We start from the raw sequence: 13,461 nt of genomic DNA on the forward strand, positions 1-13,461 counted from the left end.
GTACTTAAGGTACCTTATATAAATAGAATCGTATGATAATTTGCTTTTTGTGACTGGCTTATTTCATGTCACATAATATCCTGAAGGTTCATCCATGTTGTGGCATGTGTCAGCATTTCCTTACTTACCTTTTAAGGCTGAATAATATTCCATTGTATGTACATCCACTTTTTTAATCTGTTGATGTACACTTGGGTTCTTTCTACCTTTTTGTTATTGTGAATAATGCAGCTATGAACATGACTGTACATCAAAATTCCTGTGTTTGGGTCCTTGCTTTTAATTCTTTTGAGTATATGCCCATGAGTGGAATTGCTGGGTCACATGGCAATTCTCTTTAATTTTTTGAGGAACTGCTATACTGTTTTCCATAGTACCTGTGCCATTTTACATTCCCTACAAGCAATGCACATGGCTATAATTTCTCTATTTTCTTGTCAACACTTGTTGTTTTCTGTCTTTTTTAAAAAAAATAATAGCTATCCTAATGGGTGTGAGGTCATACTCTTGACTCAAGTTGCTGTCAAAAGCAAAAGGCCCTAGGGCATGAGGACATTAAATTTCAGAATCAACTCCCTGTTCTGTCTACCCTTGGTAGTTTTCATATTTGTTAACCTTCCAGAAGTGTCCAAGCAGATGTTTGGAAGAACATACTGTCCATTTTGTTTTAGTTGTCCTCGGCGGGAGGGTTAGTCTGAACTCTATCTGGTCCACCATCACTCTTTTTCTGTATCTCAAGTAGAAATTATGTGGATCTAAAAGTAGAAGGGGAGTATAAGCTTACAGGGATTTAACATCTCTTTATTTTAACTAACCCATGTTATCTTCCACTACTATATTTTAAGTGACTTGAGTACATATTCTGGATGAGAACTCACAATGATTCAAATTAATAGGCAGTGAAATCTTGGTAGCTTAAATGGAAAGGAAAAAAGAAGAAAATCCATGAAAGAAAAAAGGAGAGGGAAAAGGAGGAGAGAGTGAAGGAGGACTTGGGTAGAACAGAGATCAGGAAGGTGGAAAAGAAGGAAAAGGTGAAAACAGGAAAGAACAAAATTAAAGGGAACTCTCTTTAGTGTCACCAAAGTCTTGTAGTCAGTGATTCTCCAGAAACCCACAATTTCTACATCTTTAACAATACAAAAACAATTACTTTCCCATTGTCCTTTCCTTGCCAACCATTCGCTAATTTTTATGATTGGCTGTAGAAAAGGGAATTCATTAACTTAATAAATATGTATTAAGTGCCCACTACATGCTCAGCTCTGCCCTGGGCACTGAACACAGGCACATTAATGAATAAAACATGCCTAAGTCCTTGCCTTCTTTGAGCTTCTGTTCTAGTGGGCTGTAGTAACCAAGGTGTAGTAGCTAAGGTGCTGGATGCTGTCACAAATAGATCACAAGTTCTCTGTGTAGTAACATAGTAAAGGTTTACTGTCTGTTCAGCTTAGAGCACAATGTATGTATTTTTGGTCAGATTTCCACAGTCACGCTTTTTAGTCACATGCTCTAAGTCCATTTGCAAGAACTAGTCACATAGTCCCAGCTAGATTCAAGGACATAGCTGGGAAATGCAGTTCTCAGGAACAAATGTAAAGTCTTGCATGATCAGCAAGCTGACTATATTCCTCACATGGAGATACACAAAAAAATGAATAAATAAATTACTTATGTTAGAAGGGGATACATGCTATAAAAAAACAGGGAAGATATAGTGTGTGTGTCTGCCAAGGAATATTAAAATTTTGAATAGAATGGTGGGAAAGTGAGCAAAGGCTCGAAGGAAGCAAAGGAGTGAGTGCGATGGATATATTACTGGAGGATGGAACACTCAAAAAGGAGGCCTTTATGGCCAACATAGGGCAAGGTGGTGAGACGTGGGTGATGAGGTCAAAGGAGTGAGAGGAGTCAGATTGTATAGGACTTCTGGTTTCACCTCTGAATGAGGGAAGTAGACATCAGAAGGTCATGTGCCAAGGACAGGGAGGATTTGATTTGCATTTTATCAAGACTAGTGTGGCAGCTACATTGAGAATACACTGCATGGGGGCAAAGGCGGGGAGAGTACAGTGGTTTGGACCACAGGGGCAATGATAGAGGTGATGAGAAATGGTAAGATTCTGGATAAATTTTTGAAGGCAAAGGAGGATTTGCAGATGGACTGAAGGTGATGTTTGAGAGAAAGACAGGAGGGAATGTGACCTGAGCAACTTTAGGCGTGGACTTGCTAATAATGGAGCTGGGGAAGACTGGGGTGGAGCATATTGGTGGTGGGGGGACAGGGGTGGGGGAGGTCAGGAGTTCACTTCTTAACATGCTGAGGTTGAGACGTCTCTGAGACCCAAGTGGCGATGCCACGAGTCTGAAGCCCAGGAGAAGGCTCTGGACTGGAGCTCTAGGTTTGGAGTCCGTCCCCAGGGTAGATGGTATTTAAAGCATGGAGACTGAAAGAGGTGGGGGGAGAACTGTAGTCAAAGAGGAGAGACTCAAGGATTGAATCTTGGGGCTGAAAAGAAGGCGTGGCCAGTGAAGGGGCTGGGGAGGAAAAAATGAGGGGAGGAAGAGTGGGGAATTTATTTGGGAGTGTGCATTCATCAGATCAGAATCAGAATGGACTGCCATTCATGTTGGCCAAGAAGCCTGTTTTCCCCCAGCTTCGTTCCTGTCTGGCTGCCTCCAGCTGCACATGGTTCAGAGTGACCTGAAGAGATGAAGGGCCCTCTGATAAACGTTTGGCCCTTCATTCAACAAATACTTGCTGATCATCAAATACATGTGCCTGGCCCTGGTCCAGGAACTGAGGGAACAGGCCATAGAAGGCCTGTCCCCTATGGAGCTTACACTCTAAAGGGGTTGAGGCAGGTAATCAACAATCAACAGACAAACTAGAACATTTCTCACCCAGGCAAGAGAATAGAGAGTGATGTGCTTTGGTTAAGGAGATCACCGAAGTCCTCTTTGAGGAGGTGATGTCTGAGCTGAGACTTGAGTGCTGAAAAGGTGATAGTCATCGGATCTCGGGGAACAAGGTTCTTGGTGGCAGGGAGCTTGGGGCACAGTGGGGAAAGAGAGGCCAGGGCACTCGACATGATGGGGAAGGGGGGCAGGAGCCACTGCACACAGGAGTGTGAAGGCCATGGTTAGGCATTTGAGTTTTATTCCAAGAGTGATGAGGAGCCTTTGGTGGTGGTAAGCAGAGAACCACGTGACTTCCATTTACATTTCACAAACGCCCCTGGGTTGGTCATATGGAGAATGGACTGTAGGAGGCAGAGTGGAGGCAGGCAGAGGAGTTAGGAGGCTAGAATCTAGGTCAGGCAACTGGTGGTGTCTCCTGCAAGAATGGACCAGGAGAGGATGCCCCCTGGAGTGGATGAATGGGTCAGGCCTTCATGTAAATTGAGTGCTTCTCTGGGTCAGGCCTATTGGAGTAAAGAAACACACCTACTCAAGAAACGTTTGGGAGGTACAGTCCTTTCCCTCCGCTTACTTAATGTTTAATTATTGGAAACTCAGACCCCACACCTAAAGGAGCCCTGTAAACACAAAGCAACCATTAAATAAGTGCATAGGAATGGCTAAGTGCTGAAACAGCTGGAAAAGCAGCAGTTGGATGCCCTGCAAAGAGACGAGTCCTCTTTAGATGGGAGGGGCATTCTATTTTCAAGTGGGCAGCGGCAAGAACAGAGGGTCTGAGAGGCGCTGCGTTCCTTTCGTAGGCCGCGGTCCCGCGTGGCTGCCTGCGCTAGAACATCTAAGAACCTGGCTCCAGGCTCTAGTTTCCCAACTTATGCGGAGCTCAAAGAAGCGGTGACTCAGGGGAGGTCCCTCCCCGGCACGCTGCGTTCTCGCCGGCCGGCCGGGAGTGACTCATTACCTCGCTCCCTCCCTCACGGCTGACTCCGGGCCAATCCCGTAATGAGTCTACACCTCACTCTTCTCATCTGACCCGGGCAATTGCCTGATGGAGTTTTTAGCTGCCCGGGGGGCAGGGATCATGTCAGCAACGGTCCAGATTCCTCGAGAGAGGTTTCTCTCGGGGTCTGCAGGAAGCATCAACCCTTTGAATAGAGCCAAAGCCCCAGGCCCTCCCGGGCATCGAAGGCGGGGTTTAATGCACGTGCATTCTTCTAATTTCAGAGCCATTCGAGAGCATTCTGTGCTGAATACAGTTTCGCAAGCATTGATGCCCTGGAGGATATTCTCTTGGACACCTCTTTGCAAAAACTTGCTTGGATAAAAAAAGGCAATGAGAGCAGGTCCCCAAAGTCTGCAGAGACAAGAGGCACTGGGAAGTGTGGCGGGGGGTACTGATCGACAGGCTCCAGGGGGAAAAGGGGCCACTGCGCGAGGGCGCGGGCAGCTGCTCTGCTGGCCCCGCTAAACCCAAAGCCCGAGGTGAGTATCCGGCAGAGGGCTCGGACAGCTCCCGTGCAAAGAGCTCGCTGGCCGGAGCGAAGCCCGGGCGGTGGTCGTGGGCACCAGGGTCCCTCACCCGGGTTCCCCCGGCCGGCGACGCGACGCCCAGTACTTTTCAGTGCACCCCGTGGCCTCTGTGCATCCGCCCACAACCCGAGTGGCGCCCGCAGTTTTCCCCTCGCCCGGGGCCCGGGCTCGCCGCCCCGCTGGGACCCTGCGGATGGACAAGGGCAGCCGCACCCTCCGCCCTGTCCCGGCCCCTCTCTGGGACCCTCCCCCGAGCCCTGGCACGCCTCCGCGCCGGGACTGGAGCCCGCAGCCAGCGTCCCTAATTACCTGCCCCGGGAAGTCACAGTCCGCGCGCAGCCCGGGACTGTAAAAGGGTGGATGCGGCCGAGCCCAAAACCACATTCCTAGGGGAGGGGTTTCCACCTAGAGGGTCGCGGATCACGTTACCGGCCGAGGGGAGAGCGGGAGGGCACTCAAACAAGGGTAAAAGTTGCATTTAGTTTATTACTCTCCTCCCCCTGCCCCCCAAACACGCTTTGACGTAGGTTGACTCGGGGACACCGTGTCCGCCCAGGTCCTGGAGCCCGACGGCCTAGCAGCGCCGTGCCAGGACACAGGCACTTTTCCGCCGGCGAATGCCGGAGTCAGAGCGCCGGCTGGTCTGCAGTGCTGCCGGGCTCCGGAGCCCTGTAGGCTACCCCCAGCAGCCCGGGGGCGGGAAGCCGGCAGCCGGAGCCCGCCGCCGCGCACCGAGGACCTAGAGCAGTAACAGACGCATAAATGCGCATAAATAAATCAATGAGCAGCTCTTTGCCGCCAGCAGCAGGGAAACTTCGGGCTGATTAAATGCAGACGTGGGGTGTCTGCCAGGGCAGGAGGGCGGCAGGGCAAAGGGAACAGGCGTGGAGGCCAGGGGTGGGGGGAAGGGAGGCCAGGGGCAGGAGGAAAGAGAAAAAAACCCAAAGCCACACTTAAAAAATGGGGTGAGTTTTAAATGCAAACATCCCGGAGGAGGGGAGGGGCCGGGCGTCCGGGCGAGCCCGCCACCCCGGGCAACTTTCCGGGCGGGAGGTGCGGCTGAAGGGGCGGTGCCGGCGGCGGGAGGCGGGAGTCGGGGGCCGAGGGGGGGAGTCACTTTAAAGGCTCTTTCTTACCCATAATGCTTTGTGGGGACGTTGACAAGTGGATCCAAGATGGCGTAGAAAGTAATGACAGGTAAGTCCTGACTTCCCCCTTCTCTGCTGCTGGGACCGCTCCGCGAGCTGCCGGAGCCCTCCGGGGAGGCGACCGGACCCCCTCCCGGTCTTCCGGACGCCGGGACGGGTGGCCCCGGGGCGGGCTGGGGGCCCGCGCGGCTCCGGCGGGGCCTGGGAAGCGGGGCTCTTCGAGGCGAGGCCCGGACGCTGGGGCTGTTTACAGCTTCTTCCCCTCCTCGGTCCCCTTCCCCTCCGCTGGGGGCGGCGGCGCCCTCGGCCCAGGCGGCGGCGGGGGCCGTGCAGGTCCGGGCCGCGGGCCTGCGGGAGCTTTCTCCAGCCGCGGGCACTCCGAGAGGGCGAGCCGAGCCTCCTCGCACGCTCCCGTCCCCCGGGTCGCGGCTGGGGGTGGGGAGCGTGCGGGCCTCCCACGCCCCGCTCGCTCGGCCCCTCAGGGCTCGGCCTTCCACCCGGGTGGCGCGGGGGCCGGAGAGTGGGCGTCGGGAAAAGTGGGTCAGGGGTGCACCCCTCCCTCCCCCGCCGAGGGCTGTTGCCTGAGCTTCACTTTCTTCCCCCCCTTTCTCCGCCCCCTCCTCGGAAATTCTCATTGGCCCATGAGCACATCAACAAAAATAAAAACAGTACTCTTTCCCTTAAGACTCCCGTTTTCGAGGGCTAAGAGGTTGCAGTTTTATCTAGGGAACTTTGATTCCTCTCCCCCCAACTTATTTGAGCTTTCTGCACCCTCCCCTTTGCTGAGGATTGTTCAGACCGGGTTAGAAGCCAGGGTCGTGGGATTCTTCCTGCATTGGGATCCTCAGGTTTTGTTTGAAACTGAATTGTTATTCCATCTCCCTCCCAACTCAGCCTTCTCAGGCAAATCATTAAATACACCACGTATAACCCTAGAGTGGAGAAGAGTGGGGAGTTGTCCCGGCTAGTTTGTTCTTAATTTTGCCCTTTCTTAAACTCATAGTAATGAGATTTCTTTTTCTTTTTTTCAAAGGTCAGTCAGTGCTGAAAGAGATGACTTTATGTTTTGGATTTTAAGAGCGTTTTATTATTATTACTCTAAGAGACAGAGGGGAAATGTTTTTATTTTAAAGTGATAAAAACAGACTCATTTACAAAGGTGAATACTGTACCACTTTGGTAACCTTTTTCCATTTGAAATTTAGATGCCCTTTCACCTCAGGCTGATAAATTGTTTGCTACTGATCATGTCTATTACTGGTGTTGTATACACACATTTTACTTTTCTATTTACCTCAGGAATTGGATGAAGTAATTGATCACTAAAGAACTACAGTGCTGGTGAGATGTGTAAGGTGAGACCGCAGTTAAAAATGATCTACCTTTTTTCCTTCTTTATCTTAACTCATAAAGGTGGAGCTGAAACTAAGTAATTTGATGGGACCATTTTTGTTTTCCAAATATCTCACTCAGTCAAATGGATTTTAGGCAGGGCTAGATTTAGAAAGGAAAAATACACCAAATGTACCAAACTTTTCAGTGGTTCTAACATTCTCAACTGTAGTGGAGTTTATCCGGAGCCAAAGGTTATTTGCAGCTATCCTTGATTAGTATCTTCACAGGGGTAATTATAGTTTGCCTGCTTAAATTTCCTTGTGTAACTTTAATTGGATGTCTTAATTTTATCTGTGTTTTGATGTTCATCACTTACTCTACACTGAGTGTTAGTGACTGTGTGTGTAGATTTTGTGTGTCCACAATTTATGGGACTCTTAAAAGTACACCCTTTCCATTGGAAAGAAGTATTTTAGGCAAGCCAGTCACTCCCCTTATTCTCTGAAAAATGGAATAATACTTGTCTTTCTCATAGTTATTTTGAGTAAGAATGATATCGTTGAGTTTTGTTTAGCTCATCAGGGATTAGACTGGATTTCATTATTTTCTGGTCACATGTGAATTCAGTGTTGCTTTTTCTAGTCTAACTTAAAATACTTTGGATTGAAAGGACCTTATGGAAATAGTGTAGTTCGTGAACAGTAAGTATTCTGTATTGGGAAGAAGGAGAGAAGTTTGCTAATTTTACATTTTTCACAAGTGATTTTCTCAACTTTAAAAATATTTTATTGTGGTCTGTTGAGAGAATGTAAGTTAATTATGGTAGATTGGTTACTGCAGGCTTTATTTACTTATATTTTAACACATCTGGGTAGCCTTTGGATTTTGAAATTTTCCCACAAACTTTCATATCTATAACATCTGTTCAAGAAGAATAAGATATGCTTTATTTTTTTTCCAGATTGAGGCACAGTATTGACATTTTGCCTTAATTAAAAAAAAAAACTTGGGAGAGGAAGGTGGACATAAACCAAGACCCTGTGCAAGTGCAGACATCACGTTTGTGTGTGTTTGACACTCAGCAATCAGTGCTTATGTTTACTACATATATTTTAATTTTTATTCTTGGCAGAGCAAATCTGGATCTTTCAATTTATTTTCAATTTACAGAAGGAGGCAGTCATGGCTTAGACCTCCTAATCTGAACTTCTTAGGTTTTTTAAAAAAATACAGATTACTTTGTAGAAGGGAACCGGTGATCTGCTTTTTGTCCTGTGAAGATGTTCATTTGTAGCCTAAAATTGCATATATAGAAATAAGTGATCTTGTGTGGCTACTGTTGTCTGGCCTAAATTGTGTCAAGAATTTTCCACAATTTTCACACATGTAGACCATGTGAAGTGCTAGTGTTCACTTCAAAGTGAAGTCAGTGGTTGGCCACCAAACAAGTTGTTACACAAAGTATTCTAAAATGGGAAATACCATAGTATGGAAGGTTGTGGTGAAGTAGAAGTCTGTGTCTTTGAGCTGAATAAAGACATAGCTTTTTTAGTCAGTCCTTTTGGCTGGGAAGCTGGACACTATTTTTAGGTAAGGCAGTAGTTTTTGGGAATCAGTAAGTACCTCTCATCAGCTGATAAAACTTGATTTCTGCAATAGTTAGCAAGAAGTTTCATGTTCTAATACTATAAATATTCAATCTACATTGTTTTAAAGTTTGTATACATTTACGGACAGCTCAGTATTTTACTGGAGAGGGGATTGATGCCAGAAAAACAGGAGAAATCACTCCTACTTGCAAAGGGCCTTGTGTAGTTTAAAAATATACAGCATATTCATGAAAGGATAAGAATATTGCAGAGGGACCTACAAATAAGTGGACCAGAACTTAGACATGCCATTTATGTTCTCTGTTTAACAAATAGGTTTGGTATTAATATTAACTGTAAATGAGTCTGTAATTGTCTGTCAGACTAATATTAAGATCCAAATACAGGTCCAGCACAAGAAGTGCATTTGCCTGTTGTTTAAATGCACATAAGATTTTGGGCCAAGTTTATCAATTTGTTGATAAACAAGAGGTGGGGAGGAGCGACTTAAAAATTTTTTTTAAATTGTTGAGGTTGTTTATTTTCATAATGTCCATGCAAATATTATTTGGTATCTAAGTAATATTTTGCAATGTTTTCTAGGAGAAAACTATGATATGTATGGAGAGTGGCCACTCCAGCTTACAGTTTATTTAAATTGATAGGTGTAGTCAGGATTATTTCTGTAGCATTGGCTAGAAGCAGCATAAAACATAGGGGTCTATCACTTCAAGGGTGGCTGGGATAATTAATACTTCTGAGTAAACCTGAATTTAGCAGGGTTAATATTCTTTTTTAAAAATAATATTGCAGATGTAACATGAGAGTTTTACGTAAAGATAATACACACACACACCACACACATATATATAATTTTTTAAGCTATCGTCTAAAACAAAGTGAAAGTTTTTCAACATACTACCAAATAGTCGCACAAGCTTGTTTACTTATGTAAATTGTGCTGGGTCAGTTTCTTCAAGAGCAGGAAATTGTCTGATAAAACCAAAGTTTGTATATTCATCTTGCTTTTGGACAACACAAAAACCCTGATTCAGCATTAGGTTCTTCAAAGAATGCATGGCATATTGTTTGACCAAACCATTCCAAAGTCTGTGATTTTTGTTATTTCTGTGCCATATTTTAGGTGTTCTCAGCACATCTGAATTTGCCTTTTTGCTTTCTTCTGTGGAAATTCTACTTGTAATGGGCATATTCCCGTAAGCCGAGCTTCCTGTCAGTAGGCAATATGTATAACTAGTCAAGTTTTTAAAGAATATTTATTATTGTTATGCCAAAGTGTTGCATGCTACATTAAATAAATTTGAGCAGTACTTGAGTGTATGAACTAAAAAGGATTAAAAAAAAAAGGCCTCTGTCCTCCTTCCTCTAACTTTAGTTGTGTGCTGCTGAGCTGACCATAGCAAATATTGCTGGTGTCATTTGGCTTTTGCAAGACCTCTCTGTTGAGGTATATTGCCAGGAAAGCAGAGGAAGAATTCAGGGAAGACCAGTGTTTAGATGTGATCCAAGGACTATTTCCGCTCATTTCCTGGGATGTTAAGTATTATGTTATGTTGATTATCTTAAACTATATTAACAGTCTAAGATAGCTGTAACTGAATTTAATGAAACACTCAAATAGTTAATTCCATTGTCAGGTTGATAAAGTGTTGATTTGTTGCTCTTTTAAGGAAATAAATATTTGTGAATTGAATTCATATCACCTTAGGGCTGGGGGTAATTGTGGTAGTTACCATCTGTGGAATTTTATGATAAGCAGCACAGTATATTCACTATAGGCTTTTTATAACTCTTTATTATCCCTCCTATAATTCCCGCAACAACTCCAAGATGTTATTATTTCTGTTTTGTAAAGAAGGAAATTTAGGCTAAATGTGAAGTAGCTAACAGAATGTCACAAGATGTAAGTAGTGGTGCTGGGGTTCTGTCCTGGAAAGCCTGTGCTTTGTCCATTTTAAATGTGCTCTGCTACTTCTGTCTGGTTTGATTTTATGGATGAGGAAATTTAGGCCTGGAGAAGTGAAATGACTTGCCCAAGGCCACACAGCTAAGAAGCAGCAACAACATTAAACCACACTTTTATCTCTGGTCTTGTATTTCAGGACTCTTGGTCCTGGCTGGTTATACTGCATTTTATTGAAATACTATGGACCAAAAACCATACGCTGTGAATACTGGATACAAATGCTTCAGAATGGATATATCAGCAGTAGTGTTTCCTACTATGTATTTAAAAGCTTCCTTCTCTTTTTCAGAAATTATAAAGAGCTCTGATGGGCTATTTGGGTGTTCCCCAGTGCAGTGAACTGCAGGTGAGTAATGTTTTAGGAGAGATTTATTTAGAAAACAAGAACTTGGTAATGGCTGAGACAGAGACAGGAGAGGCTCAATCTAGATGAGAGTGTATGGCCAGAAAGGCTGAGTGGGACAGGGCGGAGCGATACAGCACTGTAGTGAGACTGCTGGGGTAAGTCTTGACCTGGAACAGACTGGATAACGACGGCCATACTCTGAAGAGCCTGCTTGCCCTTTGTCAGTTTGTTGAAGAGAAGTGAGGGTAGGTTAATCTTCCACTTTTGTTCTGAATGAGTAACTGCATGGGGGCTCAACTTATCTGCCTGTGATTGGAACTTGAGAGGTCCTTCAGTTTTTGTGTCAACATTCTTGAGTGGTAGTTGCCCTGCGCTCTGATGAACTTAGTTAAGCATTTAATTGTTTTTCCTGTTATCTGCTATGTGTATTGTCATGAATGACTGAATATCTGCATTTTTGAGGCTCTAGATGCTGAGGATACATTACCAGAAGCAGGTTAAACTTTTTTTCCTGATGGTTGTGTTCCCTCCATACAGTGAATGTATTAGTCCTTCAAATTATTTATATTTTGCTGGAATGCCCGGCTAAGTAAAGAAAGACACTTTAGTTTTGAGTTTCACAGTAATTAATTTTCTTGGTACCTCATAGTATCTTGGTCTTTCATTATTAAACCTAGCAAACTGTAATACTACAGAAGAACAATTAGAAGACTATGTACACATTGTCTTTGTGGGCATCAGTACTAAAATTATTTTTTGATATATTTTCATTACTAGTCTTTTGTCAGACATCACTAGCTTCAGAAAGCTTCATCTGTTAATAAAGTGACTTGCCATCTTGCTTTTTGGACTCCGGCTGGGTAAGACTTATGAGATGTTGCCAGCTACTTTTTACCCATCTGTTTTATGCTGGAGCTGTTAGCTTTCTGTTCTTTGTAGTTAAAAGTAACTTTTTTCCCCCTTTTACTATGCCTAAATCTCCTGGTCCCTAGTTCTTTGATTTGTCCATGAGTCCATGCTGCTCTTGAGCTGTGATACAGTCTGCCACTGAGTCAGCAAGTTGGCCTTGAGAATTCCAGAGGTTTCAACGTGACAATTACTATAGTATAGTATATAATTGGACTTGGGCTGGGTTACCTGCTTATTGCCAAAGTAATACCTGCTTGTAGGGTTCTTTGTTTCTTGAGTATATACTTGTTGTGCACAGTTCAGCGCCCACAGGTTCATGAGTGTGATTAAAGACCAGTTGAGGTGGTTTGTTGGTCCTTGGAAAGCTGGGGACTGGGGTTGTCATAGGTCTTCACGTTAGGGAGTGCATGGGAGTTCTCAGTGAAGGCCAAAGGGAATGATAGAAGGGATCGGGGGAACCTCTTCTTGTCACTGTCAGCCTTGTATCCTGGAGCCTCTCTGTTTCCTCAGTATTGTGGAACTTTCTCAAATTATGAAATCATTTAAGAATTGCTATTACATTGTTACATATTTGGGTTATTACCCTAAAATAGTTGATTTTCTTTTTGCCATTCTATTAAAAAGATTTGTGTGTGTGTGTATGTGTATATATATATATATATATATATATATAGTTAAATATATATGTGTATATATATTTAACTCATTTTTAGTTACGTGTATATAATTTTAATTTTTTCTACGTTTTACATCATGAAATGTTTCCATGTTATAGGAGTCATAATTTTAATTTATATGATTATGTTTGAAAGACTACGAAGTATTTCATCAAGTCTTGCTCCCATAATTTACCTAAATGTTTTTATGTTAGGTATTTATGTTGCTGGCTGGTTTTCAGTTAATACTTTGATCTACATTATTGTAGATATTACTTTTTTTTTCTTTTTTGACTAAGTATATCCCTAGGAGAAATTTCTGAGTGCATTATTGTGTTGAATGGAATGATTGTTTTTATGGCTTTTGAGGATATATTGCCATATTGTTTTTTGAGAGTGTTAAACAGCAGTTTGTACTACTAACAGATACAGGGGTGTACCTGCTTCACTGTAGCTGGAAAGAAATACATTTCTTCCTTAAAAGTTTTTGCTCATTCAGTAGTGTAAAGTAGCATTTCTTTGTTCTATAGTGTTGGCTTTTACTCTTTGAGTCTTTCATGGTATGTTGTTTGTTCATATCCTCTTTCATTTTTTGCAGTAAACAATTGATGTAGGCTTTGTATGGGAAGGCAAATATAACCAGCTGGTAAACAGGTGATTATTAAAAAGATAACTAGAACATGTTCAGTGAAAATGCTCACATAGAGTCTGGTCTATCTAGATGGTTAAGTGATCTTAGGCATAGTGGTTGAAGGGGAATAGGTGCGTTATTCCAAGATCAGTTCAGCAAATATTTATTAGGCATCTACCCTGTACCATGTGCTGTGCTGCATCCTCTGAGTGCTTCTTAAGTTAACATCATGGTGTCTACGTGGTTGAAGGAGGAGGGGTGCTTGAGAATCCTTGAGGCTTGACCAACTGGGGACTCTGGCTGGTGCAGTCCTTTTGGAGCTACTTGGAGGGCTGAGGGGATGGCGGTCTAGTGCATCTTTAACTCATGCAACGCATAGTACTGTACTTGGGCACACTCTTTGAGACATTC

General features: G+C 44.0%; 2 protein-coding genes across 6 annotated transcripts in view; one reads left to right on the forward strand and one right to left on the reverse strand.

The window, feature by feature from the left end:
* Nucleotides 1-3,457: 3,457 nt before the first annotated feature.
* Nucleotides 3,458-6,341, reverse strand: LOC118968108 (uncharacterized). The gene is made up of 2 exons (XM_036996913.2): nt 5,586-6,341; nt 3,458-5,188 (listed from the first exon to the last, which is right to left on the reverse strand). Exons 1-2 carry the CDS (start codon nt 6,230-6,232, stop codon nt 4,936-4,938), a joined length of 900 nt encoding a protein of 299 aa, XP_036852808.1. The 5' UTR covers nt 6,233-6,341; the 3' UTR covers nt 3,458-4,935.
* HELZ (helicase with zinc finger) overlaps nt 5,585-13,461 on the forward strand; it is a 164,561-nt gene continuing 156,684 nt past the window's right edge. For 4 of the 5 annotated variants that reach the window (XM_017652794.3, XM_017652797.3, XM_017652796.3 and 1 more), the window contains exons 1-3: nt 5,585-5,646; nt 6,897-6,952; nt 10,798-10,854. The gene's annotated coding sequence lies outside the window, so the exon portion shown is untranslated. Of the gene's footprint in view, nt 5,647-6,628; nt 6,757-6,896; nt 6,953-10,797; nt 10,855-13,461 lie in introns of those variants that run through there. The other variant, XM_017652795.3, reaches the window with a different exon arrangement.

The sequence above is a fragment of the Manis javanica genome, chromosome 4 (genome assembly GCF_040802235.1).
Source record: "Manis javanica isolate MJ-LG chromosome 4, MJ_LKY, whole genome shotgun sequence".
Taxonomy (NCBI): Eukaryota; Metazoa; Chordata; class Mammalia; order Pholidota; family Manidae; genus Manis; species Manis javanica.